Source organism: Carettochelys insculpta, chromosome 22, assembly GCF_033958435.1.
Source record: "Carettochelys insculpta isolate YL-2023 chromosome 22, ASM3395843v1, whole genome shotgun sequence".
Lineage (NCBI taxonomy): Eukaryota > Metazoa > Chordata > Testudines > Carettochelyidae > Carettochelys > Carettochelys insculpta.
The window spans coordinates 13,947,901-13,975,879 of NC_134158.1; the positions used below are offsets into that span (position 1 = coordinate 13,947,901).

A 27,979-nucleotide genomic window follows, 5' to 3' on the forward strand; every position below is an offset into this window, starting at 1 on the left:
TGTGGGGCATGGACCCGGGGCCGCCGCCATGTTTCCCTTGGGCTCCCCCCCACCCGCTGGGCAGAAGGCATCGAGGCGGCCGCCATCTTTGTGCGTGGCAACAAGCCCGTCGCCATGCTTGTGAGGGGCGGAGGCGCTTCGAGCGCTATAAGGCGGGGTGAAAGGTCAGGGGTCAGAGAGTGACGCCGCCGTGGGCTGCGCGCTGACCCCGGGGGTGGGGCGGAGAGAGGGAGGCAGGAGGCGGTGGGGGCAGGTAACGCGGGAACCCAGGCGTCCGGCTCCCCCCCCACAACCCCAGCCAAGGGAAACGCGGGTTCCAAGCTCCCCGCCCCCCCCCCCCCCCCCCCGCCGGCGAGCGGAGAACCCAGGTGTCCTGGCCCACCCAGCTCGCCCGCCCCACGAGCAGAGAGAACCCAGGCGTCCTGACCCCCCCCCCCCACAGAAGAGCAGGGAACCCAGGTGTCCTGACCCCCCCCACCCCCGAGAGGCGAGCAGGGAACCCAGGTGTCCTGACCCCCCCCCACCCCGGAGAGGCGAGCAGGGAACCCAGGTGTCCTGACCCCCCCCCCCCACAGAAGAGCAGGGAACCCAGGTGTCCTGACCCCCCCCACCCCCGAGAGGCGAGCAGGGAACCCAGGTGTCCTGACCCCCCCCGAGAGGCGAGCAGGGAACCCAGGTGTCCTGACCCCCCCACCCCCGCAGGTGAGCAGAGAACCCAGGTGTCCTGACCCCCCCCACCCCCGAGAGGCAAGCAGGGAACCCAGGTGTCCTGACCCCCCCCCACCCCCGAGAGGCGAGCAGGGAACCCAGGTGTCCTGACCCCCCCCACCCCCAGCAGGCGAGCAGGGAACCCAGGTGTCCTGACCCCCCCCACCCCCGAGAGGCGAGCAGGGAACCCAGGTGTCCTGATATTCCCTGCCCCCCGCGCCAACTCACCCACTCTCCCTGCAGGATGGCAAGCATGGCTGACAACCACCGGGAGAGCTGGGCCACACTGGTGGCAGAGGCTGAGCGGTACCGGCGCCAGACAGGGAACGAGGTGGTCCTGATCACGGCCTACCGGGCCCCGCAGCCGGGCGGCTACGCCTACGCTCAGCACGGCCGCGGGGCCCTCGGCGATGCTGCCCGCCGCTACCTGGAGGACATCGCCGTGGTGCACAAGACCACCGCCTTCACCTACACAGCCCGGCCCCCGCCTGCCCCCAGGTCCCCCTCCAGCCCCTACTCCCGCAGCTGCCCCGCCCCGGCTGGCCCCCACCGCTCAGCGGGCACCCAGGGGGTCCCCCCTCAGCCCGCGGGGGGGCTGCCACCACCGCAGCAGGAGGAGGAGGAGGAGGAGACGATTGCACCGGAGCCCAGGGAGATGGAGGCGCCAGGCAGGCAGCAGCCCCCCAGCGACACCACAGGTGAGTCTGTCCTGATCAGCCGCATGTCCGTGTGCCCAGCCCCCGCCCCCCATGGGGAACGCCCATGTGCCCAGCCCCGCCTCCCGGCAGGTAATCCCTCATGTGCTCAGCATGGGGCCTGGCAGGAGGGGGCCGGGCTGCGTAGGTGAAGGCACAACTCACGGCCCGTCTGTGCCTAGCAGGTCTCTTTGTGATGGACGAGGACTCCCCCAGTCAGGACTACGAGCCGTTCTTTGACTCGGACCCAGAGAGCACGGACGGTAGGCGGGGAGCTGCGGGGGGCCTGGCCTGGCAGCTGGGGAGGGGTTGCAGGGCTGCTCAGGAGGGACCAGCACCTTGTCTGGGAGACACTGGGGCCAGGACAAGGCTGTGCACGCAGCCCCCAATCTTGCCCTGCGCTGCTGCAGCTAGTCTGTCCGGAGGGGCGCTGGGGGGCCAGCGCTGCCCCCGCCCACCCACTGGGATGCAGCCATGGTGCACAGGGAGGGTTTGTGCCAGGGCAGAGCTGAGCCTGGGCAGCTCAGAAACCAGGGGCTTTCCGCCTCGCCCATCGCACGCTGTCAGCCTGGACTCCCCCTCTTCCAGCCCCCCACGGCAGACACCCCCCCCCGCAGCTGGGTAACCTCCTCTTCCGCCCCTCCCCCATCACTGGTTACCCCTCTTCTGGGCCCCACCCCAGGTCACCCCCCCACCCCACATGGGCCATGGTGTCCCTGGGCAGCATTCCCTGCCCCCAGAGAAAGTCGCACGCCTGATTCCTATGGCCTAGGCTGCCCTGCAGGGCGGTGCCCCCGGAAACTGAGGCACGTGGGTGCTGGCGCAGGGCACCGAGTCCAGGTAGCCTCCCAGCTGTTGTGTGGTGGTCGGGGGCAGCTGGGTCTGGGCTTGGTTCCCCCATAATGAGGTTCAGGGTGCCCAGGCTCTGCCCCCCGGCCGCAGGCAGGCGTGACTCTCACTCAGCAGGAGAACAGCGGGTTTATTAGCCGACAGAACACAGTGTCGTACAGAGGGATCAGTGCAGCCGGCAGAGACAGTCAGTCCCATCCATGCTGGGGAGAGGGGGCGCCCCAAGCCGGGGCCTGGCCCCCTCCTTTGTCTTTCTCTCTCCCAGCCCAGACTAACTGCTGCCCAACTCCCAGTTCCAATTCAAACCCCTCAGGCTCCACCTCCCCTTTGGTCTGCAGCCCAGAGGTGTCACCTGGTCCCCTCGGTTACCCTCTGTGAGCCCCCCATACGTGTCCCCTGCTTCATCGAGCCCCCTTTTCCTCCTCCAGACGGCAGTGTGAGTGAGGACGTGCCTGCCCAGCCCCCGCCCGCCCCCGCCCAGCACCAGTACGCCAAGTCACTGCCCGTCTCCGTGCCCATCTGGGCCTTCCGGCCAGCAGGGCCAGAGCAACGCTCATCTGACGAGGAGAGCACCAAGGTGGGGACAGGCGGAGGGTCCCCAGGGCCCACTCTAAGCTGTGGGGAGATGGGAGATGGCCAGGCAGGGGGTCTCCCCAGGACCCACTGAGATGGGGGGAGATGGGCAGCTGGGTGCTAGGCGGGGGGGCTCCCTGGGACCTGCTTGGAGATGGGGGGCGGCTGAGTGCTGGGTGGGGGGCTCCCTAGGAGCCTGCTGTGGGCTGCAGGGAGATGGTGGGTGGTTGGGTGGGGGCAGCTCCCCAGGACCTGCTCTAAGCTGTGGGGAGATGGGGGGCAGCCAGGCGCCCAGCCCTCATCTGCCTGCCCCCCGGCAGCACTCCTCCCCTGACCTGGAGAAGATTGCCGCCAGCATGCGGGCGCTGGCCCTGCGCGGCTCCGACGGCACCGAGATGTTTGGGGACCTGCCCCGCCCCCGCCTCAACACCGGCGACCTCCAGAAACTGCAGCGGAAGTACTGACCCCGGGCCTGGGGTGCCCGAGCTGCCTGCCCCGGGGCCGGGCAGCGGGGGAGCAGCGAGCCAGTGACACTACAGGAGGGGGGTGGCCCCACGCCCCCCCACGCTCCGTGGCAGGGACCCCCCTGCTCCCCCCAGCACGACAGCTGCTGAGTGCCCCCTGGCCCCCTTACACTACAGGGACGATTCCCACCCCCCCAAGTGTCTTAATGGGGTTCTGTTCAGCCTCTGTTTGCACAAGTGCTGCTTTCCCCGGCCGGGGCAGCTCCCCTGGGGCCTCGGCCCTTCGCCTCCAGGAGAAACTCTCCCCCGAACTGACACACACACGTGGGGGGCGCTGCCCCACGGCCGGGCCGGGCCCCGACCCCCTTTTGTACCAGATGCTCAGGGGTCCTGGCCCTGCCCCTTTATTTTTGTCCAAAGATGATTGGTGGGTCAGGGCGCGGGGAGCCCCGCCCCTCCAGCCTGCGTTGGCCAATAAAGAGACGCCAACTTTTACCAGCTGCAGCTGTAGTGCGTGGGAGCATGGCACAGTCAGGGTCCTGGAGGGGGGGGACAGCCCCCCCAGGGGGCAGGTGGCTGTGGCCCTGTGAGCTGGCAGCCCCAGTGCAGGGGGAGGAAGCAGGAGGTGACCCCAGCACTGGCCCTGCGGGGTCATCCCCTCCCTCAGCCTGCCTGTTTCTCCACCTTCAGCACCTGGCAGTACATCAGCAGCGAGGAGCCGAGGCCCAGCACCTGGTGGAGAAGAGAGAGGTGGTGGCTGGCACCTAGTGGGCAGAGCAGGGACCCCCAGCTGGGAGCCCCGCAGGTTAATGGGGGGGCAAATGAGGTCCCCAACCCCCTCGCCAGCCCCCCAGCCTGAACCCATTCATATAGGGCTTCATTGTTCAGCCTCCCCTCCCCCTAGGGCATTATTTCCTCTATAGGGACCAGCTTCCCATCTTCTTTGGGCGTTATACTCCCTGTAGAGACCAGCCTCCCTTCCCCTGGGCCATTATATCCCCTATAGAGACCCCTGCCCCCCTCACCTGCAGGGCGCCCACGTAGGCCGCAAAGATGCCCAGGGCCCAGCTGTTCTCCTCCACCCAGGCTTTCACCTTCGTGTAGCAGGGCTGGGGGAAGAGGCACAGAGGGGGGTGGCAGGGGTCAGCGAGGCCCTGCCCAGCACCGCCCGACTCAGCCCTAGGGACTCCTGGGGCGGCTCTCCCGGGCCCCTCCCCAGGGAGTGCGGTGCCTGCCCCCTCCCAGGGCATTGCCAAGGTGGGGGCATTGGCAGGCAGGGAGTGGAGTAGCCCTGCCCCAGCTCCTGGTGCTTCCAGCAGGGACATGGGGGGACTCCCTGCTGCCAGCCCAGCCCCCCAGGAATCGCCTAGAGCCCCCAGAACATGGCCTGGGTGGCTGCCCTGCACCACCCTGGGGAGGGCTCCCTGTGGGTGCCTCTCCCACACTGGCCCAGGCTTCCCTGATGGCTGGAGAACAGGGCCCACCCCCCTCAATCACCTCGCCCTGGGCCATACCTGGCTGCAGAGACCAGCTGGGCCTCACCTGTCAGTAGTGTCCCAGGTGGGTAGAGACCAGCCTCCCTTCCCCCCAGGCATTATACCCCCCATAGAGACCAGCCTCCCTTCCCCCTGGGGCATTATATCCCTATAGAGACCAGCCTCCCTCCCCCCTGGGGCCTTGTACCCCTATAGGGACCAGTCTCCCCTCTGTCTGGGGCATTGTACCCCCATAGAGACCAGCCTTCTGTGCCCCTGGGCTTTAACCCCTATAGCAACCAGCCTCCCCTCCCTGCTGGGCATTATCCCCCCCCAGTAGGGACCAGCCTCCCCTGCTCATGTGATGGATGAAGTGACTGGCAGCCCCCCCTCCCCCCCGCTCACCTCGCTCCACCAGGTGGCACCGGTGCTAGTGCAGGGGGCGCTGGGCTCCAGGCAGCAGGACTGCGGCAGCCGCGTCCCGTTGTGCACCTCGAACCAGTCGGTGTAGTTCTGCACCCCACAGCACCGGAACTGGGGGAGGGAGCGTCAGAGCGGGGGTGGCACCGTGGGGGGCTGTGGGCTCCAGGAGGGGGCTCCAGGGGGGCTATGGGCAGTGCCAGTGGGGGGGCTGCAGGGGGGGCAGTGGGCTGTACCAGTGAGGGGTGATTCAGGCTGTACCAGTGGGGGTGCTGCGGGAGGGGGGCAGTGGGCTGTACCAGTGGGGGCGCTGCGGGGGGGTGCAGTGGGCTGTACCAGTGAGGGGTGATTCAGGCTGTACCAGTGGCGGCTCTGGAGGGGGGGCAGTGGGCTGCGCTGCAGGGGGGCTCACCTCGGTCTGCACTGTGTCCCAAGCCTGGGTCAGCGCCGGCTCCCCCGGGGCCCCATAGCGGTGCAGCCCCAATTTCAGGTCCTCCTGTGCATACCTGTCAAACTGCACCCCACAGCCTGTCAGGGGGGTGTTCCTGGGGGGTGAGGCATGCGGGGAGGGGAGGGCACAGCGCCCCCTTACCTGCCCCCGGCAGGCGTAGAAGGCCAGGCCCCCACTCAGCTCCAGCAGGATGATGGTGGCAAGAACCAGGAAGAACTGAAGGGGGAGAAAGATCAGACCCCCTTGGACAGCAGTGGGGGATAGCCAGGGGCCCAGCCCACAGCCTCCCTGCAGGCAGCCCTGATCCTCCCCACACACCCACCGTGTACCACTGCCCCACCTGGCCCCTACCCCCTACCCAGCCCAAGCCCAGCCCACTGCCCACCCCAGCTGGGGCCCCTGCGCAGCCCACTGCCCCCCCAGCCGGGGGCCCCTGCGCAGCCTGCTGCCCCCCCCCCAACAGGGGCCCTGCCCACCCCCCGTGCTCCCACAGCCCAGCCTCCCCACCCAGCCCAGCCCCCATACCGTCAGCAGGAGGCAGCGCTGCTCGGTGGCCACCCCCAGGCACCCCACGAAGCCGACGACCAACCCCACGGCCCCCGCAGCCATCGCCAGCCCGGCCACCCCCAGCGCCGGGAAGGAGAGTGACAGCGCCAGGTACCGGCCCTGGGAGAGAGAGAGCCAGAGCCCCACGCCCAGCGCCCCGCAGCCCCCCAGCTGGGAGGGGCCAGGGTGAGCCCCACACACCCTCAGCTGGGCGGGGCCCGGGTGAGCCCCACATCCAGCCCCCCGCCCCCACAGCTGAGCTGGGCCGGGGTGGGCCCCACATCCCCCCACCGCCAGCTGAGTGGGGCCGGGGTGAGCCCCATACCCCTCCCCACAGCTGAGTGGGGCCGGAGTGAACTCTACATCCAGCCCCACACATCCCCAGCTGGGCGGAGCCGGGGTGGGCCCCGCGCCTCGCTGCGCCCCGCAGCTGTGGGAGGCCGGGCTCGGACCCCCCCCCCCCCCCCCGGCACTGCGGCGGGGAAGCTCGCAGCACTCACCCAGAAGAGGAGGTTGAGGACGAAGAGCTCCGCCTTGAGGCAGAGGAGGCAGCGCTGGCCCGGGCCCATGGCGAGCTGGGGGACGGGAGAGGCGGGGGGGCTCAGCGGGGCGGGAGGGGGCGGTGCGCCGTAGCCCCGGGCGCTGTCGGCGGCTTCGTTGGCCCCGCCCGCTTCCCCCCCCCCGCGTTCCTGTCCCGCGTGGGGCTGGGGCCCAATCCCGCGGCGGACCAAGGGGGGAGGTGACCCCCCGCCCGCCGGACCTTCCACGGGACTGGGACGCCGGAAAGTTCCCCCCCCCCCACACGGGTCCCTCGCGCCGCCCCTCACCTGGGCCCCCGGAGGCGGGGGCTGGAGCCCCTGAACTGGCGGCTGCTGGCTCGGCCACCGGGGGGGGGAGGGAATTCCGGGCTTGGCCGGGGGGGAGGGGTCTGGGGTCTGGGGGGGGGAGGGGCAGGAGAGCAGGGCGGACTCTGGGCGGGAAGCTGGGGGGGGGGGCTGTGGGGGCGGAGTCTGTGAGGAAGGGGCTGGATGGAGGGGGGGGCACAGTAAAGCCCGGGGGCAGGATGGGGGGCAGCTCTAGGAGCGTCAGTCTGGTCGGGGGGGGGGCAGTTTCCAAGCTCAGCCCCACCCCACCAGCACACCCTAACTCGCCCCATAGCAGAGCAGGCGGGCGGGGGAAGGGCTGAATCAGGCCCACCCGTTGCCCTGCAGCGCTCCCACATAAACAAGCAGCAGAAGGCTGCGCAGGGTGGGGGTCGGGCCGTGGGACAGCTCAGGGCATTCCCCCCCCCCCCCGGATCATCGGTCCCCCACTTAGGCCTCGGGAACAAGTAGGTGGTTCACCTGGGCCAGGAGCGGGGGGGGGGCAGGTATTTAGGGGGGTGCACAAAACACTCCCCCCACCCCCCCGACCCACAGCGAAGCTCCGTTGGGCTGACCCACCGGTTTGTTATGTCTGGCACTGATGGAGAAGCTGCTGAATGAGGCACCACTCCAGTGTGGAGAGGAAAGGGGCCTGTGGTTGCCCCAAAAGCAACCCCCCTCCCTGGGGCCCTGTCTGCACTGTTAGTTGAAGGGACTGACCCTCCGTGCACCAACACCCCCAAACTCCCTTGGCACAGCCCAGCCCCATGGAGAAGGGCCAATGTCAGGCGGGGGGTGGGGGGCAGAGTTAAGGGGAAACATGTCAGCTTACTGTAGCCACCAGCTAGGAGAGGCTGGGGTGCAGTGAGTGGAAGCCACCAGCCCTCTGGCTGCAGCTTCCCAGGAAACAGACCCTGGAGAGGGCAGCCTCCCCCCCAGGCCCAACTGGTCCCATCCAGCCACCCTGTCCAATACTAGGGCTGTAAGTTTGGGGCCCCATCCCAGCCAGCTCCAGCAGAACGGGGGGAGCACAAGCCTCACATGCCCCTTTCAAACACAAGTAAAGCCGAGTCCCAGCCTGCCTTCACGTCACCCATTAGCGAAAAAATCTGGGGGCTTCCCAGAGAGCTACCATTGCCCGTGTCTTCCTGAAGACTCTTGAAAGGTCTGCCCCAAAAGCTGGCCCCAGACAGGCAGTGAGGGCTGCCCCAGAAAACCGAAGCAGCTCTAGAAAGTATAACACCAAAGCAGCAGGAATTAGGAATCGTAGAAAATTGATCAGGGAAACAAAAGGCCAGCAGGAGACCCCAAGGGCCAGGCCAATTAATGGTTTAAGTACATTAGGAACAAATCACAAGTCTGGCCCACATACTAGGCCCTGGCAGCTGCAAATGTTAGATTCGGAAAAAACACCAAAGAGACTGAATTGTCCAACTGTTGTTCAGCTGTACGCAAACTCCTGCTGTAGCCATCTTCTGTCATAACACTTCAGCGCTGATCGACTCCGGGCATGGAAGTGACATTTAAAGAGCAGGTCCAGGTCCAGGTCCCACCCCCAACCCCCAACGCCTCAGTGCACTGGAGAAAGGGTAGGAGACAGTAAAAAGCCAATGTCGTGCCAATATTTACAAAGGATAAATGGGAGCAGCAGCATAATTCTAGTCACATATCTGCCCAGGCACCCCAAGGAAGGGGCTGGTCACAACTTGATCTAAACTGATCCACAGCCAATTAAATGGCCCTACTTAAAGCCTGACTGCTAAGGCTCAAGCCCTCTCTGCAAACAGGGAATTGTCCCCCCAGGGGCGCTGAAGGGAACCCCTCGTGGCTGTGCAGCAGGTACCAGTTGAGCAGTAGCCTGGAGAAAAACACAAACCCAGCCTCCAAAAAGACTGCCCGAGCTCAAGCCCAGGCAGGTTGAGAGCTCTCCAGGGAAATGTTAACTAGCCCAGCCCAGCCCACAGGGCCTGAGCAACCCGCTCCTACGGTGCCAGGGAGACCCTAGCTGCCAGGGGCTGGGGATGAGGCAGGACGGGTCACAGAAAATCCTCCCTGAAGTAGCCAGCAGGAACTCCAGCTCAGGCTCTGGCGCAGCCCAGCCACCCCCTCAGGAAATGGGGGGCAGGCCCCGGCAGCCAGCAGGAGAGGGGAGGGCACCCCAGTCCCTACTGCAGAAGCTCTAGGACAGGCAACTATCACGTGATTTGCAGGCAGGGGGAGCTCAGGCCACCCCCACTGGGGGCAGCTCTCCAAGGGTCCAGCTGGCAGTGGAACTGTGGGGTCTGGCAGACTGCCAGGGGCCCTTCCACCGAGGCCCCAGGGACAAACAGGCTGCTCTAGGGCCAGGGCAGCCCCCACAAAGGACGGCAGAGCAGGGACCAGGCTGGGGCCCACACACGAGGGTTAAGGGGAGCCAGAGAGCTGGCTAGGGGGCAGCAGCAGGGTGACAAACAGGGACACATACAAGGGGGGGGGCAGACACACAGGATGATGGGGCAGGGACAGACACAAAAGACGGGGGGCAAGGAGACAGCCAAGTCATGAACACACAAAGGCTGCAGGTGGCTCCCAGCTGGGGGGATTTTTCAAGCTGGGGCCATGGGGGGGAGAGGAGGTCCTAGCCAGCCCGAGATGCCAGGACATGGGCTTTGTGCTGGGAAGAGGCACAGGGAGCCAGCACTCAGCTGGAGCGGCTCTCAGCCAGCCCCTCAGAATGCCCACAGCTGCGACCTGGCAAGCGGGTGGGGAGGCCAGGGGCTGGACAGCCGGGTTCTGGGCCCCAGCCTGAAGACGGGCTGGCTGGAGCCCTGGAGGTGCCTCAGCAGGAGGCTGCCCAGAGGGTTAGGGTCCTAGCAGCTTTTGGGGTGCAGAGCAGCAGAGGGTGCTCCTTGGCCCTAACAACACAGTCCTCCCCCTCCCCCAGGCAGCTGGGCCCCTTTCATCTCTTTATTGTCACGAATGTAACCATATAAAAACATAACTTATGAAACAGTGACAACGGGGTGGGGGAGGGCGGGGGGAACCGTCAGCAAAACAAACTGGGGACCCTTCCCCAGAGCCCCCCCCCCACCCTGCCCTCCCCTGGTCCAGGCCAGCCCCCACCAGCGCCAGAGGCCTCAGCTGGGTGCTAGAGCCTGGGGTGGGCGGCCCATGGCTGGAGAGTGAGGTACTCAGTTACAGGGGGGGGCGGATGCTGATTTAAAAGCAGATGGGGGTGGGGGCCAGAGCAGGGGGGTTAGCACCAGCCCCACAGGCTGTGCCGAGAGAGGGGGAGAGACAGCAATAAGTGGCCCTCAATGCCTCATGTCCCCCCCGGGCTCTGTCCTGCCCCAGGGGGGGCCACACAGCAAAGGGAGGGGCAGCCCCGCCCCCGGGGGCGGTCACACAGCAAGGGGAGGGGCAGCCCCAGCCCCGGGGGCGGTCACACAGCAAGGGGAGGGGCTAGCGCATGCGGTAATCCGTCGAGCAGGACAACTCGCACAGCTGGCCTTTGAAGTCCAGGTCAATAGTGAAGTCCAAGTCCCGCTGCAGGGGAGAGAGGAAAGTCAGACCTGGGGAGTTGGTTCGCGGCCCCCCACCTCCCAGCATGCACTGCACTGACCCCTGGCCAGGCCCGGCCCGGCCCCCCCATCACAGGCCAGCAGCAGGGAGTCCCCCAGCTCACGTTGTTCTTGGCGTTGGGCTTCATGCTGATGGTGCCGAACACTTCCTCGCCCGTCTTCACCGTCAGGTAGTCCTCCATGTAGAACACCGTCTGCTTCCAGTGCGTGTAGGGCGACTCGGGGCCTAGGGGGCAGGCGCAGCGGGGTGAGAGCTGGGCCCACAGCCCTGCCCCCGAGCTTCCTCGGCCCCACCCCATCCCCTCTGCCCTGACACAGCCCTCGCGCCTCCCAGTCCCATGATCTGCTGTTCCCTGTTCTCCCACCCAGGCCACTGGCCCGGCGCCACTTCATGCCCCTCTCACGACCGAGGCGCGGCAGCCAGGACCCCCCCCACCCCCGCAGCTGCCCTGTCCCCGTGGCAACAATGGCACCGCCCAGCCCAGCCCGGCCCAGGGTCCAATCCCACAGCACACCAGGAGCCCACGGGTGCTCGTCAGCCACTGGGACACTGCCCCGCCCCCGCCCCCGCCCCTGTGCCGTACTGGTGGAGAAGCCGGTGCGCTTGTGGCAGCGGGTGAACTCGATGTTGAAGTACGCCACCAGCGCGTGCACATAGTCGTTCCGCTTCACTTGCAGGCAGAAGGGGGAGGTGAAGGTCAGGTCCTCCACTTTCACCGTGTAGATGTCCACCTCCTGCAGCAGGGAGGGCCAGCTCAGGGCATGGCCCTGCCCTGCCCCACCCCCCCCAGCACAGCCCCATCCTGTCCCTCCCACCCCAGCCCCGCCCCCCCCAGCCCCACCCTGTCCTGCCCACCCCAGCCATGCCCCACCAAGCCCTGCCCCCCAGGGCACAGCCCCACCCCATTCCACCCACCCCCCCAGCCCTGCCCCGCCCATCCACTGGCACCTCCACACAGACTGCCAGGGCCAGGCTTCCCGGCAGCAGAGATGCAGCTGGCCCTGGCTGGGGCCAGGGAACACTGGGAGTTCGCCCCCACCTCCGCAAAAGCCATTCATTGGGGGAACGCCCCAGCCCTGCCCTGCCCCCAGGCCACACCTTGATGAGACAGGCGTTGGTAACCAGCTGTTTGGGGTCCACCACGTCCACCAGCGGCTCCTTGATGGCCACGTCCTTGATGCAGGACATGTCAAAGCCGTAGACGTTCTCCCACCCTGAGGAGCAGGCATGTTCAGGCCGGGCGCACCCCCACCCGCCGAGCCTGAGCCCAAGATGGTGTCTGGCCACCGGCGCCTCCCCCCTCCCCCGCATACCGGTGTCTGGCCGCCAGCACCTCCCCCCTCCCCCCCGTACCGGTGTCTGGCCGCCAGCGCCCCCCAGGCCCCACTCACAGTGGATCTTGTAGTCCTTGTACTGCCGGTCCTCGATGGCGGTGATGTACAGCGTGGCCCGGTCTGGGAAGATGAGCCCGTCGGGGGTCTGGGGGGAGGGGGAAGGTATGACTGCACACGGTGAACCCAGCCCCCCACCCCCACACTGCAGCCCACCCAGGGCCCAGCCTGCACCCCCAGCACAATTCCAGGCAATGGGCTGGGCCAGGTGTCCCGCCCCAGAGCCCGGAACCCTGTGGGGCGCGCCGCTGGGGGGAGCCCCCCTGCCGGGGACCCACCAGCCACTTGTCGCGGGCGTAGATGACCGTGTTCAGCATGGACTCGTAGAAGAGGCAGTAACCCATCCACTCGCTGATGATAATGTCCACCTTCTCCACCGGCAGCTCCACCTCCTCCACCTTCCCCTTGATGATGGACACCACTGCAGGGCGAGGGGGTGTCAGAGCGGGGCGGAGGGGCTGCAGCTGGGGAGAGCCCAGATGGCCCCTGACAAGAAAGGCAGCTGGGCAGGTTGGGGGGGGCGGGGAGAGAGAACCTGAACAGCCCTAGGCCCACGAGCGGCGGATGTGTGGCCAGGCCCAAGGCAGTGGGGGACAAGCCCCAGGGGAGTGAGGGAGCCGTGGCTTTGGGGGGGCATGTGCCGTGGGACACACCCCAGCGGTGAGAGAGGGGGACACCCCGGGGGCAGGCACCAGAGGTGGCATGGTGGGGGGGACACGCCCAGGGCCCTTCCTCACCATGGTCCAGCTTGTTGGCTTTGACAATTTTGAGGGCGTAGTCAGAGATGCTGGAACACTCGATCTGCCGGGGAGACGGGGGTCAGTGGGGAGACGCCCGTGAGCGAGAAGCCCCACAGCAACGCCCCCGCCGCGGCAGAGGGGCCCGGAGGATGGGAGCAGTGCTCCCCGGTGGCGGGGTGCTGGGGCGGCCACCTGGGACAGAATCGGGGCCGCCCGGCAGACGAGCCGAGCACGCCCAGCCGGCAGCGTCTGAGTGGCGCCCACTGCACAGGCGGCAGCGTGCAGAACACAGGATGGACGAGACTAGAGCAAGGGTTCACACACGGGGGGGACGTGAGGCGACCCAGCCCCCCATCATGCCCCCCACCCGAAGAAAGAGCCAGCCCTTGCTTACGGCTCTCAGCCCCGGCCATTCCAGGTGGGCGACCCGGCCCAGCCGCTAGGAGAACCAGGCAGCTGGCGCAGACCCACTGGGGGTAGCTGCCTCCTGCAAAGGGGAGTGAGCGTGGGCTGGAGCAGGAGGGGGAGGAGGATGGGGTTAGATGGGGGCTGGGGTAACAGGAGGGACTAGTGGCACCTGGCCTTGGGGGAGGGGAGGGAATCAGGCGGGCATGTGGGGCAGGCAGGGAGCTGGTCCCAGCAGCGTGGGGCTCGGGTGGGGGGCACCTGGCAGGCGCAGGAGGCTGGTCCCGGCAGCGTGGGGCTTGGGCAGGGTCAGGAGGCTGCTGGGCAGGGAGCTGGTCCCGGCAGCGTGGGGCTCGGGTGGGGGGCACCTGGCGGGCGCAGGAGGCTGGTCCCGGCAGGGGCAGGAGGCTGCTGGGCAGGGAGCTGGTCCTGGCAGCGTGGGGCAGGCAGGTGGCTCTGGCAGTGCAGGTCTCAGGTGTGGGGCGGCTGGCCCGGGGCTCAGGCACTGCAAGGGACTGAGCAGAACTCCGTGTGCTTCTTTTGAACTGTCAGGACGTCTGCGCAGCGCAATGACCCGTTGAATTGTTTGCTCTGGGGCTGGGCGAGGAAAAGCTGGGGCGCAGGAGGGTTTCTCAAACTCCCAAGGGGGCGCGATGCCGAGGCGGCAAACCCAGGATGCGCCAGGCAGCAGTGGGCAGGGAACTGATGGGGGGGGGAGCCTGGCAGGGGTCAGTGCTCACCCCAATGACCCGCTTGGCGCCCGCCTTGGCAGCGAACATGCAGAGGATCCCGGTGCCGCTGCCCACGTCCAGAACCACCTTGTCCTTGAACAGGTGCCGGTTGTGGAACATGGAGTTCCTGTAGGTCAGAGTGCGAACCTCGTCCTTCAGCATCTCCTGGGGGGACACGGGGGTCAGCGGGGCCCCCAACCCCTCCCCCACCCCTCTAGCATCTCCTGGGGGGACACAGGGGCCCCCCAACCCCTCCAGCATCTCCAGGGTGGGGGGTCTGGAGTGAGCAGGGTGCCCAACCCCTCCCCTGCCTCTTCAGCATCTCCTGGGGGGACACGGGGCCCCCCCAACCCCTCCCCCACCCCTTCAGCATCCCCTGGTGGGACACTGGGGCCCCCAACCCCTCCAGCATCTCCAGGGTGGGGGGTCTGGAGTGAGCAGGGTGCCCAACCCCTCCCCCACCCCTTCAGCATCCCCTGGTGGGACACTGGGGCCCCCAACCCCTCCAGCATCTCCAGGGTGGGGGGTCTGGAGTGAGCAGGGTGCCCAACCCCTCCCCCACCCCTTCAGCATCCCCTGGTGGGACACTGGGGCCCCCAACCCCTCCAGCATCTCCAGGGTGGGGAGAGGGACTGGAGTCAGCAGGGTCCCCAACCCCTCCCCCGCCCCTTCAGCATCTCCTGGGGAGGCAGAGGGGGGTCAGGGGTCCCAGCCCCTCCCTCTTTAAGTCTTTAAGTCTCTCCTGGGGGACACAGAGTGAGGAGAGCAGAGCCTGACGCCCCTGCACACACCTCGTGGATGCCAAAGTGGGCGTAGGAGTCGAAGTAATAGTCCTTGGAGGTCATCTCTTCGGCCGTGGGCTTGGCACAGCTCTCCGCCGGGGGGCCAGACACCTGGAGGGGGTGGGGCCTGTCAGACAGACCCCCAACAGCCCAGACAGCAGCTGCCACCCACCCCCACAGCACAGCAGGGATTCACCACTAACCCCACCCCTGCCCCATCGCCCTGCTCAGGCCTCTCTTCTGTGCGGCAGGAGCAGCTAGCCAGTGCAGGGCAGGGGTCCCCCAGCGCCAGACACCCTCGTTCAGAGGCAGCGGGCAGCGACCCCCAGTGCAAAATGCCCGAGCCCCCGGGCCAGCCCCACATGCCCCCTTCTGCCATCTGTGCCCACAACACACCACAGGCAAGTTAAGGAACCTCGGAAGTTACGGAAATGCCCCCCCAGGCAGCTCCCTGTCCCGGTCCCCCCAGCACCGAGCCTTGTGCTACAACTCAAACCCCCAGCAGCTCCCACCCAACAGAGCCGGCCCCCCTGGCAGCTCCCCATCAACACCCCCACACACAGCTGCCCACCCCCGGCACAGAGCCAACCCCACCCCCAGCAGCCCCCCATTAACACCCCCCACACAGCCCCCCCAGCAGAGCCAGCCCCCCCCCCAGCAGCTCCCTAGCCCCCCCAGCACTTCCCTGACACCCCACGCACACAGTCAGAAGACCCCAGCAGTTCCCCAGCCCTCCATGCCCAGAGAAGCCCAGCAGTCCCCCAAGCTGCATATGGAAGACAGAGCCTAGCCGCTGTGTATGGGACCCCACTGCACGGAACCCCCCCAACCAAAGGACACCCAGGTCTCCCCATGTCTGAGCATGGGGGGAAATGGGTCCCAGCCTGCCAGAGGAGGGGGCAGTCACCCCAACTTTGGCATCATCAAGGTGGTCTGCCTGGGCCTAGGGAGGGAGCGCTTCTCTGCATCCCTTCGCTCCCTCTCCCTCATGACGGATCTGACCATGGGGCAGAGCCAGGGCAGCTGGCACAAGGCCCCCAGGGAATGGGGGATCCAGGTGGCCCCCTGGGGGAAAGGGCCCAGCCTGGGACTGCCAGGGAGATGGCCAGCCAGGAGTGGCTCAGACAGCTAAAGAAAGGGAGGAGCCCTAGGGGTGTCACAGCTGGGGGGCATGTTGCTGCCAAGCACTGGGGATCCCTGGGGATAGTCCGGGTGGGCAAAGGGGGGATATAACCCTAGCATAAGCTAGGGGTCCCTGGGGATAGACTAGGAGGTGAGGGGGGGGATGTCCCTGCCAGGCGCTGGGGATCCCTGGGGATAGTCCAGGTGGGCAAACGGGGGCTATGACCCTGACATGAGCTAGGGGTCCCTGGGGATAGACTAGGAGATTGGGGGGGGTGTCCCTGCCAGGCGCTGGGGATCCCTGGGGACAGTCCGGGGGGGGGGGGGGGTTGGACAAAGGGGGAGGATGTGACCCTGACATGAGCTGGGGGTCTCTGGAAATAGACCAGGAGGTGGGCGGGGGTCCCTGGGGATAGACCAGAGGGACAGGGGACAGTGCCCCCAGGCATCCCTGGGAACAACAGCCCAGGAGGGCTGTCCCCACTCAGTGCTGGGCGCCCCTGGGAACAAGAGCCCCGGGGGTGTGCCCGCCCGGCGCTGGGGGCCCGTGCCCCCCACACCTAGCCTAGCCCCTCACTCAAAGGATATTTACATCTTCTAGCGCAGTCTGCAGGCTCATCCCATTAGCCAGCGTGGCTACAACACTCTAGGAGAAAGTAACGGAGACAAGTCAATGGGGGGCTCAGGGGGCCGAGCCCCCCAGAGCCAGGTCTCCCTAACACTGCGCCCAGGGCCACTGCCGGGGAGGGGCGGGGCAGGGGGGGGAAGGGCAGCGCCACCCCTTGGCCAAAATCAGCAACAAGTCAGCTCCAGAACAGCACAACCCCCCCGGGTGCCCCCCACCCCTCCAGCTGCCCCCCAGCCCTGCCCCGCTCCAGTGCCCCTCACCCCCCTGCTGCCCCCCAGCCCCCTCCTACTGCCCCCCAGATACCCCCGCCCCCGCCCCGCCCCAGTGCCGCTCACACCCCTGCTGCCCCCCGGGTGTCCCCCCAGCTCCCTCCTACTGTCCCCCAGACACCCCCGCCCCGCCCCGGTGCCCCTCACTCCCCCGATGCCCCCCGCGTGCCTCCACTCCCTCCTGCTACCCCCAAACCCCGCCCCGCCCCGCCTCGGGTGCCCCCCACCCCCTCCCGCTGCCCAGGGTCCCCGCTGCCGGGACCGGAAGCGCTGTAGCCCCCCCAATTCACAGTGAGCCCCCCACGGACCCCGCGACGGCCCCCCCGGGACGGCGCTGCCCCCCCCCCCCCGCCTCGGGCCCCCTCCTCTCCCCCCCCCCGGCGCCTCCGGCGCCTCCCGCCCCTCCCCCCCCGGACGGCGCTGCCCCCTCCGGAACCCCCCGGCCCCCCTCCGACCCGGCCGCGCCGCACGTGCCCCACCTCCATGGTGCAGTTGGTCGCCTCCGCCATCTTGTGAGCGAAGCGCAGAAAGAGCGAGAGCCCCGCCCCCGCCGCTTATAGCGGGGCAGGGCCGGCCCCGCCCCTCGCCCCCATTGGCACACCCGCTGTCGCTCCGGGCGCTGTCATTGGGCCGCTCTTCTGTCCCTCCGCGAGGCCGGCCCCACCCCGAGGCGTCGAAGCGCTGCTATAGGGAGAGGAAGGTGTCACTCGTATGTCAGGCCCGCCCCCTCGGCCGCTATAGGGAGAGGGAGGTATCACTCGTGTGTCAGGCCAGCCCCTTTGGTCTCCTGGGTTGCTATGGGGAGAGGAAGGAGTCACTCATGTGTCAGGCCCGCCCCCTCGGCCACCTGGGTCGCTATAGGGAGAGGGAAGTGTCACTCGTGTGTCAGGCCCGCGCCACCCCCCCCCCCATCGAAACGGCCACTGCTATTAGGACAGGGAACGCACACTCATGACATGTCACTCATCCTCCTAACCCCACCCCCTGCAGCTATTGACGCTCCCATTGGGCAATGTGAATGTCGGTCATATCGCTGTCCCGCCCCAGTTTCGCGGGGGCCAAAGCCGCGGGCAGCTCGTCTCTCTCAGGGCGTGTTGGCGCTGCGAGCCACAGGAGCACGCCATTGGACGAAGGAGGTGTCACTCAGAGCTCGCCTTCCAGCCCCGCCTTAGGCAAATGCCATTGGTGAAAGAGGGGGTGGGCTGTCCCCTCAGCCCACTCCCATTTGCAGAACGAAGTGCCACTCACCTCCCCAGTGCCTCATTGGACACAGAGGGCACCCCACCCCCCCCACCCAAGCAGAGCTCCGCCCCCTCCAGCCACTTATCCCGCTGGCTCTTCCCAGCTGCCAGGCCCGCCCAGCCTTGGCACCGCCTCCTGCCGTTATTGGACACACAGGATGTTTATCACCTCAGGCCCGCCCAGGCCTCGTGCTCTCCAGACCCCGCCTATCCCTCCCACCAGTGCAAGTCCCTCCTCCTACACTGCAAGCCCCTCCTCACCACATCCCAAAACTGCACCAGCCCCACCCCCAACACTGCACCAACCCTTCCCATGGCCCCACTGCACCCAAACACTGCGACTCCCCTCCCCCACCACTGCCACAGCCCTTCCCATGGCCCTCACTGCACCCCTCCTACACTGCACATATACACTGCAACACCCCTCCCCCACCACTGCCACAGCCACCACTGTGTCCCCTGCTTGCACCATCCCACAGACCACTGCTGGCTGGTTTACCACATCAGTGTCACTGTCACCCTCTCCCTACCCTTCCTCCCCTGCATCCCAGCCCCCCTCCAGCACCCTGGCACTGTACCTCTACCCACCAATCATCTTCCCCCACTGCACAGCCACCCACCTACACTGCAAGCCCCCACCCCACAATGTGCTTCTCTCCCAGCCCCTCCGTTCACTCAACCGGCGTGCCCCACCCACCACGGCAAACCCGGCCCCGCTCACTGCAGTGCCCCCAGGGCGCGATCAGACCCTGCTTCTAGCCAGAGGGACACGGGCACAGGAAGAGGTTTTGTATTAAGATACATTGAAAACCCTTTACAAAGACCCATCCCCGCAACAAGGGGGCGGGGTCGTAGCGGAGCCCCACCTGGGCTGGCCCTGAGATTATCTGGAGTGAGTCCCTGCAGTGACTGCCAATGCCCCGGGGGGTCGGGGGAGGGGAGATCAGTTCCTGCCCCCACCCTTAACAGCCCCCTCTCCCCAACACTCCCTGTTCTGCGCCCTCCCCCCATGGGGCTGAGGGTGGGCCCAGCTTGGTGACCCCCAGCCGCTAGTCCGGGCTCTCGTCCTGTCCCACGATGCTCTCCTGCCGGGAAGGGGCGAGATTAGCCCCTAGACGGGGGTACCCCAAGAAGCTGCCCTGGACAAACACCCACAGCTTCCTGCCCCAGCCCGTCCCCCAGACCACAGCGCCCCTCCTCCTTCTCAGGGGCTGCTGGACCATACACAGAGCCCCGCCCCCTTGCGGTCTTTGGCACCTCAAGCGCTCCCCACGAGCGCCCCTTCCCTGGCCACCCCCTACCCACAGCCCCCTGGGTGGCTTCTACCAGGCCCTGCCCCCCTCCCTCCCCCACACAACCCCGTTCCCTCCTCCCCGAAGGCTCCCCAGCATGCCCCGTTCCCTGCCCCACCCCACGCTGCACCCACTTACCCAGCCGCCCTGCTGCTGCAGCCAGGGCACAAACATGTCCATGTACTGCAGGCTGTATCCCATCAGCGTCTGCGTTGCATGGCTGTTGATTCCGGCCACCTTCCGCGTCAGCTCCATGCTGAGAGCCAGCTGGGCCAGCCGGGGGCTGGGGCTGCCCGGGGCGGCCCGTGCAGTGTAGGCTTCCGCCAGCCGGGAGAAGCTACCGTATGACATACAGGCTAGGGAGCGGCGCAGCCAGGGATCAGCTTCGATCTGTGGGGCAGAGACCAGGGCTGAGGGGCGCTGGCCGGGCAGGGGAAACCCAAGGCTGGGCTGGCAGTGGTTGTGGGTCGGGAGTGAGGGGCACCGGCAGGGCTGGGCTGGCAGGGGCTGTGGGTCAGGAGCAGGGGGCTCCAGGCTGGTACCTCTGTGTTGATGACCCCGGCCTGCTCCTCCAGCAGGGCCACCAGTCTCTGTATCACCTGCTCCTTGGGGTTCTCCATGGGCGGCTGCGGCTCTGGTGGGGCTGGGGAGAGAAACCCACCCATAAGCCAGAGCTGCCCCAGGGGTGCCACTGGCTGTGGGGGAGGGGAAGCTCAGTGCCCTGCTCACCTGGTGGCGAGGGACCCAGCTCCAGACTGAGGGGCCCAGCCATGACCCCAGGGGACTGGGTCCTGCAGGGGCTGCCAGGATGACTCAGCTGCTGCATCACCAGCTGGTCCAGCTTGTGGGCGACACGCGTGTAGAACTCAGGGTCCTTGGCCGCCCGGCCTGGGGAGACAGCTGGCCTGAGAGCGGGGAAGGGGACCCGGACACCTGGGTTCTTTCCGGCCCCTGGTGCTGGGGGTCTCTTACCCTGAGGCTGGGGGCCAGGCTGGGAGGTCACCGTGTCGGGGGAGAAGCAGGGGCTGAGTGGCAGGGAACTGGGGCGAGCAGAGCAGGGAGTCAGGGCCTCAGACGCTGCCTGGGGGGGCCCTTTCTTGTGCACCGAGGCCTTCCCGGAGAACGCCCGGCACTGCGTGGGGTGCCCCTGCCCGTCCCCCACCTCCTCCGGCCCCCTGTGGGGCTCTGTCCTAGGGGGCGAGGGGCCGTGGGGGTCCCGCAGGGGGCTGGGCTGGCGCAGCCGCAGCAGCCGCTTCAGGCTGGTCTTGAACCCGTGTTTGTGCTCCTCTGTGGGGCAGATCTCCTTGTGCAGGGGGGTGCGGGGCCCCCCGGGGGGTGGGGCAGCCTCTGGTTCCGGGGGGCAGCTGGGGAGAGAAAAGGGGACACGCTGCTCTTCCCAGCATGCACCTCCTGCACCCCACAGGCATCCTCATGCTCCCCTCACCCCATCAGCCCCGCCCCCAGTGTTAGCCCCGCCCCCTGCCCCAGACTCACCTCGGCCTGGGCCCCGGTGGTTAGCCCCGCCCCCATACCCCGGAGATCTTAGTCCCGTCACCATCCACCACCTCCCGCCCCCCAGCATTAGCCCCGCCCCGCACCGGGTAGCCCCGCCCCCAGGGTTAGTTCCTCCCCGCCCTGTACCTGTGCACGAAGCACTGGTGCCCCACATGGCCCGAGGGCGGCCGCCGGCGCAGAAATGCCTCCAGCACCAGCCGCGTCTCCTCCCGCAGCTGGCGGCGCGGCGGGGGGGACCCCGCCATGGCCCTGCGGGGGGTTGGGCCCGGGCGGGGCAGGATCTCGGCGGCGCACGGGAAAGGGGGTGGGGGCTGCGCCCCTCTCCGCCCGGCACGCAGCCCGCTCCAAACTTCCCGGGGCACTGCGCGCGCGCCTCTGCCGCGGGGCGGGGCTTGGGGCCCTAAGCCACGCCCCCAACTGGCCTCAGGAAGTGGGAGGCGGGGCTGAGCTCTATGTAAATGAGGGGGCGGGGCGCGTTATTTGCATAAATAAATGCAAGAAATCGACAAGCTCTGTCTCCTGTTCCGGCTCCCCTCGCCTGACCGGGCAGCCAGGGTTGTGTGGGGGCTGGTGTCCCCGATCTGGAGTGGGGGGCTGGGTGTCTCAGCAGGCGAGTGGGCTGTGGGGCCCGGCGTGTGGGACCAGAGTGGGCAACCAGGGGGTAGACGGGATGAGTGGCTACCAGGCATCAGGACAGCCCCTAGGGGTGCAGGCTGGGCTGGGGGGCGCTGGCCCTGGAGCCCTGTCGGGGGCTAAGCCTAGTGGCCTCAGCACCAGAGAAGTGCTGCTTGGTGGGGGGCGGGGAAACAAGTGCCTGTGCCCCCCCCTTCCCGGGCTGAGCAGGTGACTAGGGGAGGGTTGGGGTGCACCGGGGTGTCCGCCTCACGTGCTGCTCGCTGCTCCCACAGAGAGGCCCAGGCCTGAGTGTGGGACGTTCTTGGGAATGGCGCGGGCAGCCCCCCCGCGACACCCACTCCTGGGCGCACGTGGGCACACGCTGGGCAGCGCCTGCGCACAGGGCGAGACCCTCCTTCACAGCCAGCCGGGTTCACACTGCTCAAACCCGAGCGCAGCCACAACCCAGAGCCAGCTGCACCGCAGCACCGGGCACGAGGATTCAGTGTGCCCAACCCCCGCCCCACCCCAGAGCCAGCCGCATCTCGGTCCTGGGCGAGGGCCCCGTGTACCGAGCTCCACCCCAGAGGAGGCTGCATCTCCTGGATGACTGCGGGGGGGCTCTAGGGAACGTTGCCCTTTCCCCCCAGATCTCAGGCTGCTCCCCTCCAGCCGCCCCACGAGGGGCTGGGGGGCTAGGAAGCCAAGGAACAAAGTTTGGGGCTCACGTGACCGCCCCGGGAGAGTCACGTGACCTGGGCGGAGCGGATTCGATTTCTGAGCTGCTTCCTCTCACCCGGGCGGCCCGAGGGGGATCGGGGCCCCACCCCCCGGCAGCGCAGGCCCCGCCCCCACGCGCCCCCCTCTCTTTGCCCCCCAGGCGGCGCCGCGCAGCCCCCGCCCGGCCATGGGGACCCCCAAGCCGCTGATCGTGCCGTGGCTGCGGGAGAAGCTGGACCGCGGCTGCTACCCGGGCGTGGCCTGGCTGGACACGGGGCACACGCGGTTCCGGGTGCCCTGGAAACACGGGCTGCGGCAGGACGCGTCAACCGAGGACTTCCAGCTCTTCCGGGTAGGCGCCGAGCCCGGGAACCCCCGAACCACCCCCCCGCACCCAGAATCCCCCCGAGCCCGGGATCCGCCGAACTCCGAAACCCTTCCCCGCGTATGCCGGGAACCCTCAACCCCGAATGACCCCCGAGCCCGGGAACCCCCGAACACCCACGATCCTGGAAACTTCCGCACCCCAAATACCCTCGCACCCCAGGGCCCCTCCTGCACCCCGGGAACCCCCGAGCTCCCCGAACCCCCCCACTCTCCAGATACCTCCAAACCCAGAACCCTCCCCACACCCTGGGAACCCCTGAACTCCCTGTGCCCTGCACCTCGAGCCAGGCCCCTGCCCTGAGCTGAGGACCCCCCACAACTGGCCTCTCCACCTATTGAGCTGGGGAGCTCTGCACCCCGAGCCAGGGAGCCCCTGCACCTCGAGCTGGGTCCTCCTGTTCTCCCTTTGCCCACCTGCTGCCCTTACTCACCCATGGGATCCTCATGCCCAGCAGCAAGGAGTTCCCCAGGCGTGGGGGCTTTCTGAGTGGGTACCCTTTTCTCCCCTCCATGTCCCTCGGCAGCTCCAGGGTGCGCCAGGGGTCAGAGTGAGAGGCACCAGCAGGGGCTGGAATCGCCACTTCACCCCACCCCCTGGACCCTCCATCTCAATGAGATGCCCCATTACTCTGCACCATTGAGGGAGTGGGGGGCATTAGCCTTCCCCCCATAGGCCCTTCTAGGCCTCCTGAGCTGCCAGGTGCCCCCCAGGACTGGGCTATTGACAGTGGCAGCTACAGGCCAGGGCAGGACCCCCCTGTGCCCTCAGTCTGGAAACGCAACTTCCGCTCCGCCCTGAACCGCAAGCCGGGGATCCAGGTGCTGGAGGATCACAGCAACGACTCGGACGACCCCCACAAGGTCTATGAGATCCTGCCCCCTGGCGCCCAGACAGGTGAGGGGTCATCCTGGGGCAGGGCTGGGGGGACTGCAGGTCAGGGTGAGGGGCAGTGGCAGGGCTGGGGGATTGCAGGGGGCTGCAGGTTGGAGCGGCTGGGCTGGGGGGGCTGCAGGTTGGGGCGAGAGGCAGTGGCTGGGCTGGGCTGGGGGGTCGGGTGAGGGGCAGTGGCTGGCCTGGGGGGCTGTGGGTTGGGGCAGGGGGCCATATCAAGGTGCTGCCCACCCCAACTCTGTCCCTGCAGGTGCAGAGGCCCCCAGCACAGCTGGGCATGCAGCAGTGGCCACCTGTGGCCAGGAGAGCTTGGGGGGTGATTTCTCCAGCACGCAGGTCAGTGCTCTCCCTGGGGGCAGGGTGGGGGTCCTCTGGGGGTTTCCCTGACTAACAGCCCCGTTCCCTCCCCAGGCGGAGGAGCTGGACGCTAGTCTGCATGCCCTCGCCCTCTCCAGCCCCAAGGAGGGTGAGTGCCCAGTGGCAGGGCCTGAGGCCGGGGGGGTGGGCACAGTGCCAAGTCAACAAGCCCCGCATGGAACCCGGGAGTCCGGTCTCCCACCCCTCCCTCTCGCTCTAACCATTTCACCTCTCTCCTGTCCCCCAGCTGGGCAGAATCATAGAACACTAGGACTGGAAGGGACCTCAAGAGGCCATTGAGTCCAGCCCCCTGCCCCAATGGCAGGACCAAGTACTGTCTAAACCATCCCTGATAGACGTCTGTCTAACCTGTTCTTAAATATCTCCAGCCATGGAGATTCCACAACCTCCCTTGGCAATTTATTCCACTGTTTGACCACCCTGACAGGAACTTTTTCCTAATGTCCAACCTAAACCTCCCTTGCTGCAGTTTAAGCCCTTTGCCTCTTGTTCTCTCCTCAGAGGCCAAGAAGAACAAGTTTTCTCCCTCCTCCTTATGACTCCCTTTTAGATACCTGAAAACCGCTATCATGTCACCCCCTCAATCTTCTCTTTTTCCAAATTAAACAAGCCCAATTCTTTCAGCCTTTTTTCATAGGTCACATTCTCTAGCCCTTTAATCATTCTTGTTGCTCTTTTCTGGACCCTCTCTAGTTTCTCCACATCTTTTTTGAACTGCGGTGCCCAGAACTGGACACAATACTCCAGCTGAGGCCTAACCAGCACAGAGTAGAGCGGAAGAATGACTTCTCGTGTCTTGTTCACAACACGCCTCTTAATGCATCCCAGAATCATGGTTGCTTTTTTTGCAACAGCATCACACTGACTCATATTTAGCTTGTGGTCCACTATAATCCCTCAATTCCTTTCTGCTGTAGTCATTCCTAGACAGTCTCTCCCCATTCTGTATGTGTGAAACTGATTGTTCCTTCCCAAGTGGAGCACTTTGCATTTGTCCTGGTTAAACTTCATCCTGTTTACCTCAGACCATTTCTCCAGTTTATCCAGATCATTTTGAATTATGACCCTATCCTCCAAAGTAGTCACAACCCCTCCCAGCTTGGTATCATCTGCAAACTTAATAAGCGTACTTTCTATGCCAATATCTAAATCATTGATGAAGACATTGAACAGAACCGGTCCTAACACAGACCCCTGTGGAACCCCACTTGTTATACTTTTCCAGTAGGATTGAGAACCATTAAGAACTACTCTCTGGGTACGGTTATCCAGCCAGTTATGCACCCACCTTATAGTAGCCTCATCTAAATTTTAATTGTCTAGTTTTTTGATAAGAATATCATGAGAGACCGTATCAAATGCTTTACTAAAGTCTACGTAGACCACATCTACCGCTTCTCCCCTATCCACAAAGCTCGTTAGCCTATCAAAGAAAACTATCAGATTAGTTTGACAAGATTTATTCTTTACAAACCCATGCTGGCTGTTTCCTATCACCTTACCACCTTCCAAGTGCTTGCAGGTGATTTCTTTAATTCCCTGCTCCATTATCTTTCCTGGCACTGAAGTTAAGCTGACTGGCCTGTAGTTTCCTGGGTTGTTCTTTTTCCCCTTTTTATAGCTGGGCGCTATATTTGCCCTTTTCCAGTCTTCTGGAATCTCTCCTGTCTCCCATGATTTTCCAAAGATGATAGATAAAGGCTCAGATACCTCCTCTATCAGCTCCTTGAGTATTCTAGGGTGCATTTCATCAGGCCCTGGTGACTTGCCAACATCTAATTTTTCCAAGTGATTTTTTTGTTCTTTTTTCATTTCAACTTCTAACCCTACCCCTTTCCCACTAGCATTCACTATGTTGTGCATTCCTTCCTCAGACTTCTCGGTGAAGACCGAAACAAAGAAGTCATTAAGCATCTCTGCCATTTCCAAGTTCCCTGTTACGCTTTCTCCCTCCTCACTGAGCAATGGCCCTACCCTGTCTCTGGTCTTCCTCTTGTTTCTAATGTACTTATAAAAAGCCGCCTTGTTTCCCTTCATGCCTGTAGCTAGTTTGAGCTCATTTTGTGCCTTAGCCTTTCTAATCTTTCTCCTGCATTCTTGTGTTGTTTGCCTGTATTCATCCTTTGTAATTTTTCCTTGTTTCCATTTTTTATACAACTCCTTTTTTATTTTGAGATCACACAAGATCTCCTGGTTAAGCCAAGGCGGTCTTGTTCCATATTTTCTATCTTTCCTATGCAGCGGGATAGCTTGCTTTTGGGCCCTTCATAATGTCCCTTTGAAAAACTGCCAACTCTCCTCAGCTGTTTTTCCCCTCAGTTTTGCTTCCCCTGGGACCTTACCTACCGGCTCTCTGAGTTTACCAAAATCTGCCCTCCTGAAATCCATTCTCTCCATTTTGCTGTTTTCTGTTCTACCCTTCCTTAGAATTGTGAACTCTGTGATTTCATGATCACTTCCACCCAAGCTGCCTTCCACCTTCAAGTTCCTCCCTATTTGTTAAAATCAAATCTAGAACAGCTCCCTGCCCCCCCGGTAGCTTTTTCAACCTTTTGGAATAAAACCAATGCAATCCAGGCACTTACTGGACAGTCTGTGCCCAGGCGTCCGGTTTCCCACCCTTCCTCGCCTGGCTCTAACTATCTGACTTTCTGTTCCAGATGCTCCAGACCCAGGGCTCATACCAGGTGCCCCCCAAGACACAGCAACAGGTGGGCCACACCCCCATGGGGCCCCTCCCCACCCCTGCCCCACCACCCCTCACTTGTGCATCTCTCCCCCCAGAGCTGGGCGGGTTCCCTCCCCCGATGCTGCCGGCCCCCCTCTCCCTGGAGCAGCTCATGGCCTCCAACATGCTGGGTGAGTACCCTGCAAAGCTGGGGTGCCCCCATAGCTGGGCCAGGGGTGGGGCTGGAGGGGCTCTGGGCAGCTGGTGGGTACTAGAGGTCTGTCCCCCCCACTCACTGCCCCCCTCTCTCTCCCAGTGACGGATTTCGAGGTGCAGGTCTATTACCGGGGTCACCTTGTGCTGCAGACGCTGGTTCCCAACCCCCGTGGCTTTCGGCTGGTGGCCGCCTGCGAGGGCCCCAGCCCCTGGCCCGAGCTCACGGACGTCGTGCTGCCGGCGGCAGAGGCCGTCTCCGACCAGCTGCAGGCCACCTACCTGGTGCGCCTGCTGCAGGGGCTGGGGGCCGGCGTGCTGCTGCGGGTGGAGGGGGCCGCGCTCTGTGCCAGCCGCCAGGGGCGCCTGCACGCCTTCTGGGGGCGCACCGAGACCCCCGAGCCAGGGGCTGAAGGTGGGGAGCTGCCCAAGGAGGTGTACGCCCCCCTCTACGACCTGCCCCGCTTCGTCAGAGGTATGGGCGAGGGCGGGGTGCCATGGGGCAGATCCCCCCTTTGGGGGGGCTCTGGCCCAGCTGACGCCCCCCTTTCGCCCCCAGAGCTGATCAGCTTCATGGAGGGGCAGGGCCAGTCCCCCACCTATGAGCTGTGGCTGTGCCTGGGGGAGGCCTGGCCAGACATGGGCCGAGCCTGGAAGAAGAAGCTCATCATGGTGCAGGTAGGAACCCAGCCCTTACCCCCCCCCGCCCCCCAGAGGGGGAAGCTGGGGAGACGACCTGCCCCCGTGTGAGACACCAGGAACCCCCTGGGGGGAGGGGAGGAGCCAGGCCTCTCCCCCACCCGACACCTGTTCTGCCTGTGGCCAGGTGGTGCCCACAGCCCTGCGGACACTCCACGAGCTGAGCCGGGCCGGGGGCGCCTCCTCGCTGCGGGCCGAGGACCTGGACCTGCGCATCTCCGACTCGCTGGGCGAGGCCGGGCTGCTGGCTGCCCTGCGGGGCTGGGAGGAGCGCATGGACAGCCAGCCCTACGGCTAGAGGCACGGACGGACGCTGGCCCCCGGCCGGCAAGAGGGAGGCAGTCTCGTTTCCCGGGGGCCGTGCTGCAGGGGCACCCCAGAGCTCCCGGCACCACATCACCGGCTCCCCGTCAGCTCCACTCTGGAACCGCTGGGCCGAGACCAACGGCTCCCTGGTGGCTTCTCGCGCCTCTGAAGCGGGATCCCCGGCTCCAGCCTCGGCCTCCTGGCGCTGGTCGCACGGCTGCTGCGTGTTTCCATTGGCACGGGCCGGCCCAGCGTGGGGCACCTGCGCGTGCGTTGCACACGGCCAGTCCAGCTGTAACGCTGGCCTGCCCCCCGCACCGACAGCCCGGGGAGTCCAGCTGACAAATACATCCCTTGGGCTGCTGCTCTGCACCAAGCGC

At 65.9% G+C, this 27,979-nt stretch overlaps 5 protein-coding genes across 10 annotated transcripts; 2 read left to right on the forward strand and 3 right to left on the reverse strand.

Moving 5' to 3' along the window:
- The first annotated feature begins 86 nt into the window (after window positions 1-86).
- On the forward strand, window positions 87-3,927 carry AKT1S1 (AKT1 substrate 1). 3 transcript variants are annotated; one of them, XM_075016132.1, is made up of 5 exons: window positions 87-164; window positions 952-1,406; window positions 1,586-1,666; window positions 2,681-2,829; window positions 3,146-3,927. In XM_075016132.1, the coding sequence occupies exons 1-5, from the start codon at window positions 115-117 to the stop codon at window positions 3,287-3,289; spliced, it is 879 nt and encodes a 292-aa protein (XP_074872233.1). In that variant the 5' UTR covers window positions 87-114; the 3' UTR covers window positions 3,290-3,927. The 3 variants fall into 3 exon arrangements, with proteins under 3 accessions (XP_074872233.1, XP_074872234.1, XP_074872235.1); XM_075016133.1 differs by having other exon boundaries at window positions 1,589-1,666; XM_075016134.1 differs by lacking the exon at window positions 87-164 and adding an exon at window positions 207-253.
- On the reverse strand, window positions 3,883-7,093 carry LOC142024281 (tetraspanin-4-like). Of its 3 annotated transcripts, none has more exons than XM_075016140.1 (8): window positions 7,009-7,093; window positions 6,682-6,756; window positions 6,161-6,352; window positions 5,777-5,851; window positions 5,597-5,698; window positions 5,170-5,298; window positions 4,315-4,398; window positions 3,883-4,021 (listed from the first exon to the last, which is right to left on the reverse strand). In XM_075016140.1, exons 2-8 carry the CDS (start codon window positions 6,748-6,750, stop codon window positions 3,953-3,955), a joined length of 720 nt encoding a protein of 239 aa, XP_074872241.1. In that variant the 5' UTR covers window positions 6,751-6,756; window positions 7,009-7,093; the 3' UTR covers window positions 3,883-3,952. The 3 variants fall into 3 exon arrangements, with proteins under 3 accessions (XP_074872241.1, XP_074872240.1, XP_074872242.1); XM_075016139.1 differs by having other exon boundaries at window positions 6,161-6,388; XM_075016141.1 differs by lacking the exons at window positions 4,315-4,398; window positions 7,009-7,093 and having other exon boundaries at window positions 3,885-4,021; window positions 6,161-6,388; window positions 6,682-6,967.
- A 1,377-nt stretch (window positions 7,094-8,470) lies between these two features.
- Window positions 8,471-17,214, reverse strand: PRMT1 (protein arginine methyltransferase 1). Of its 2 annotated transcripts, XM_075016114.1 has the most exons (11): window positions 17,153-17,214; window positions 16,369-16,422; window positions 14,664-14,765; window positions 13,882-14,037; window positions 12,734-12,797; window positions 12,275-12,417; window positions 11,997-12,084; window positions 11,704-11,819; window positions 11,189-11,339; window positions 10,709-10,830; window positions 8,471-10,569 (listed from the first exon to the last, which is right to left on the reverse strand). In XM_075016114.1, the coding sequence occupies exons 1-11, from the start codon at window positions 17,180-17,182 to the stop codon at window positions 10,486-10,488; spliced, it is 1,110 nt and encodes a 369-aa protein (XP_074872215.1). In that variant the 5' UTR covers window positions 17,183-17,214; the 3' UTR covers window positions 8,471-10,485. The 2 variants fall into 2 exon arrangements, with proteins under 2 accessions (XP_074872215.1, XP_074872216.1); XM_075016115.1 differs by lacking the exon at window positions 16,369-16,422 and having other exon boundaries at window positions 17,153-17,200.
- A 1,460-nt stretch (window positions 17,215-18,674) lies between these two features.
- Window positions 18,675-21,139, reverse strand: BCL2L12 (BCL2 like 12). The gene is made up of 6 exons (XM_075016153.1): window positions 20,848-21,139; window positions 20,179-20,570; window positions 19,936-20,094; window positions 19,749-19,849; window positions 19,345-19,596; window positions 18,675-18,999 (listed from the first exon to the last, which is right to left on the reverse strand). The coding sequence occupies exons 1-6, from the start codon at window positions 20,964-20,966 to the stop codon at window positions 18,964-18,966; spliced, it is 1,059 nt and encodes a 352-aa protein (XP_074872254.1). The 5' UTR covers window positions 20,967-21,139; the 3' UTR covers window positions 18,675-18,963.
- A 988-nt stretch (window positions 21,140-22,127) lies between these two features.
- Window positions 22,128-27,971, forward strand: IRF3 (interferon regulatory factor 3). Its single transcript, XM_075016111.1, has 9 exons — window positions 22,128-22,408; window positions 23,155-23,338; window positions 23,586-23,671; window positions 23,747-23,801; window positions 26,374-26,424; window positions 26,498-26,572; window positions 26,698-27,069; window positions 27,154-27,272; window positions 27,421-27,971. Exons 1-9 carry the CDS (start codon window positions 22,244-22,246, stop codon window positions 27,589-27,591), a joined length of 1,278 nt encoding a protein of 425 aa, XP_074872212.1. The 5' UTR covers window positions 22,128-22,243; the 3' UTR covers window positions 27,592-27,971.
- Window positions 27,972-27,979: the final 8 nt, after the last annotated feature.

Coding starts and splice junctions, on each gene's coding strand:
- AKT1S1 (XM_075016132.1), top strand. CDS start 115: ATGCTTGTGAGGGGCGGAGGCGCTTCGAGCGCTATAAGGCGGGGTGAA. Junction 1,667..2,680: donor GGACCCAGAGAGCACGGACG/GTAGGCGGGGAG, acceptor TTCCTCCTCCAG/ACGGCAGTGTGAGTGAGGAC. Junction 2,830..3,145: donor CTGACGAGGAGAGCACCAAG/GTGGGGACAGGC, acceptor GCCCCCCGGCAG/CACTCCTCCCCTGACCTGGA.
- LOC142024281 (XM_075016139.1), bottom strand. CDS start 6,750: ATGGGCCCGGGCCAGCGCTGCCTCCTCTGCCTCAAGGCGGAGCTCTTC. Junction 5,852..6,160: donor AGCGCTGCCTCCTGCTGACG/GTATGGGGGCTG, acceptor CTCCCCCTTCAG/TTCTTCCTGGTTCTTGCCAC. Junction 5,299..5,596: donor GGGACACAGTGCAGACCGAG/GTGAGCCCCCCT, acceptor TCCCTCCCCCAG/TTCCGGTGCTGTGGGGTGCA.
- PRMT1 (XM_075016114.1), bottom strand. CDS start 17,182: ATGGCGGAGGCGACCAACTGCACCATGGAG. Junction 14,038..14,663: donor CCCACTTTGGCATCCACGAG/GTGTGTGCAGGG, acceptor GTGTCCCCCCAG/GAGATGCTGAAGGACGAGGT. Junction 12,418..12,733: donor AGCCAACAAGCTGGACCATG/GTGAGGAAGGGC, acceptor CTCGCCCTGCAG/TGGTGTCCATCATCAAGGGG.
- BCL2L12 (XM_075016153.1), bottom strand. CDS start 20,966: ATGGCGGGGTCCCCCCCGCCGCGCCGCCAGCTGCGGGAGGAGACGCGG. Junction 20,571..20,847: donor CACCAGTGCTTCGTGCACAG/GTACAGGGCGGG, acceptor TTCTCTCCCCAG/CTGCCCCCCGGAACCAGAGG. Junction 19,850..19,935: donor GCTGGGTCCCTCGCCACCAG/GTGAGCAGGGCA, acceptor TTCTCTCCCCAG/CCCCACCAGAGCCGCAGCCG.
- IRF3 (XM_075016111.1), top strand. CDS start 22,244: ATGGGGACCCCCAAGCCGCTGATCGTGCCGTGGCTGCGGGAGAAGCTG. Junction 23,802..26,373: donor CCTCTCCAGCCCCAAGGAGG/GTGAGTGCCCAG, acceptor TTTCTGTTCCAG/ATGCTCCAGACCCAGGGCTC. Junction 27,070..27,153: donor CCTGCCCCGCTTCGTCAGAG/GTATGGGCGAGG, acceptor TTTCGCCCCCAG/AGCTGATCAGCTTCATGGAG.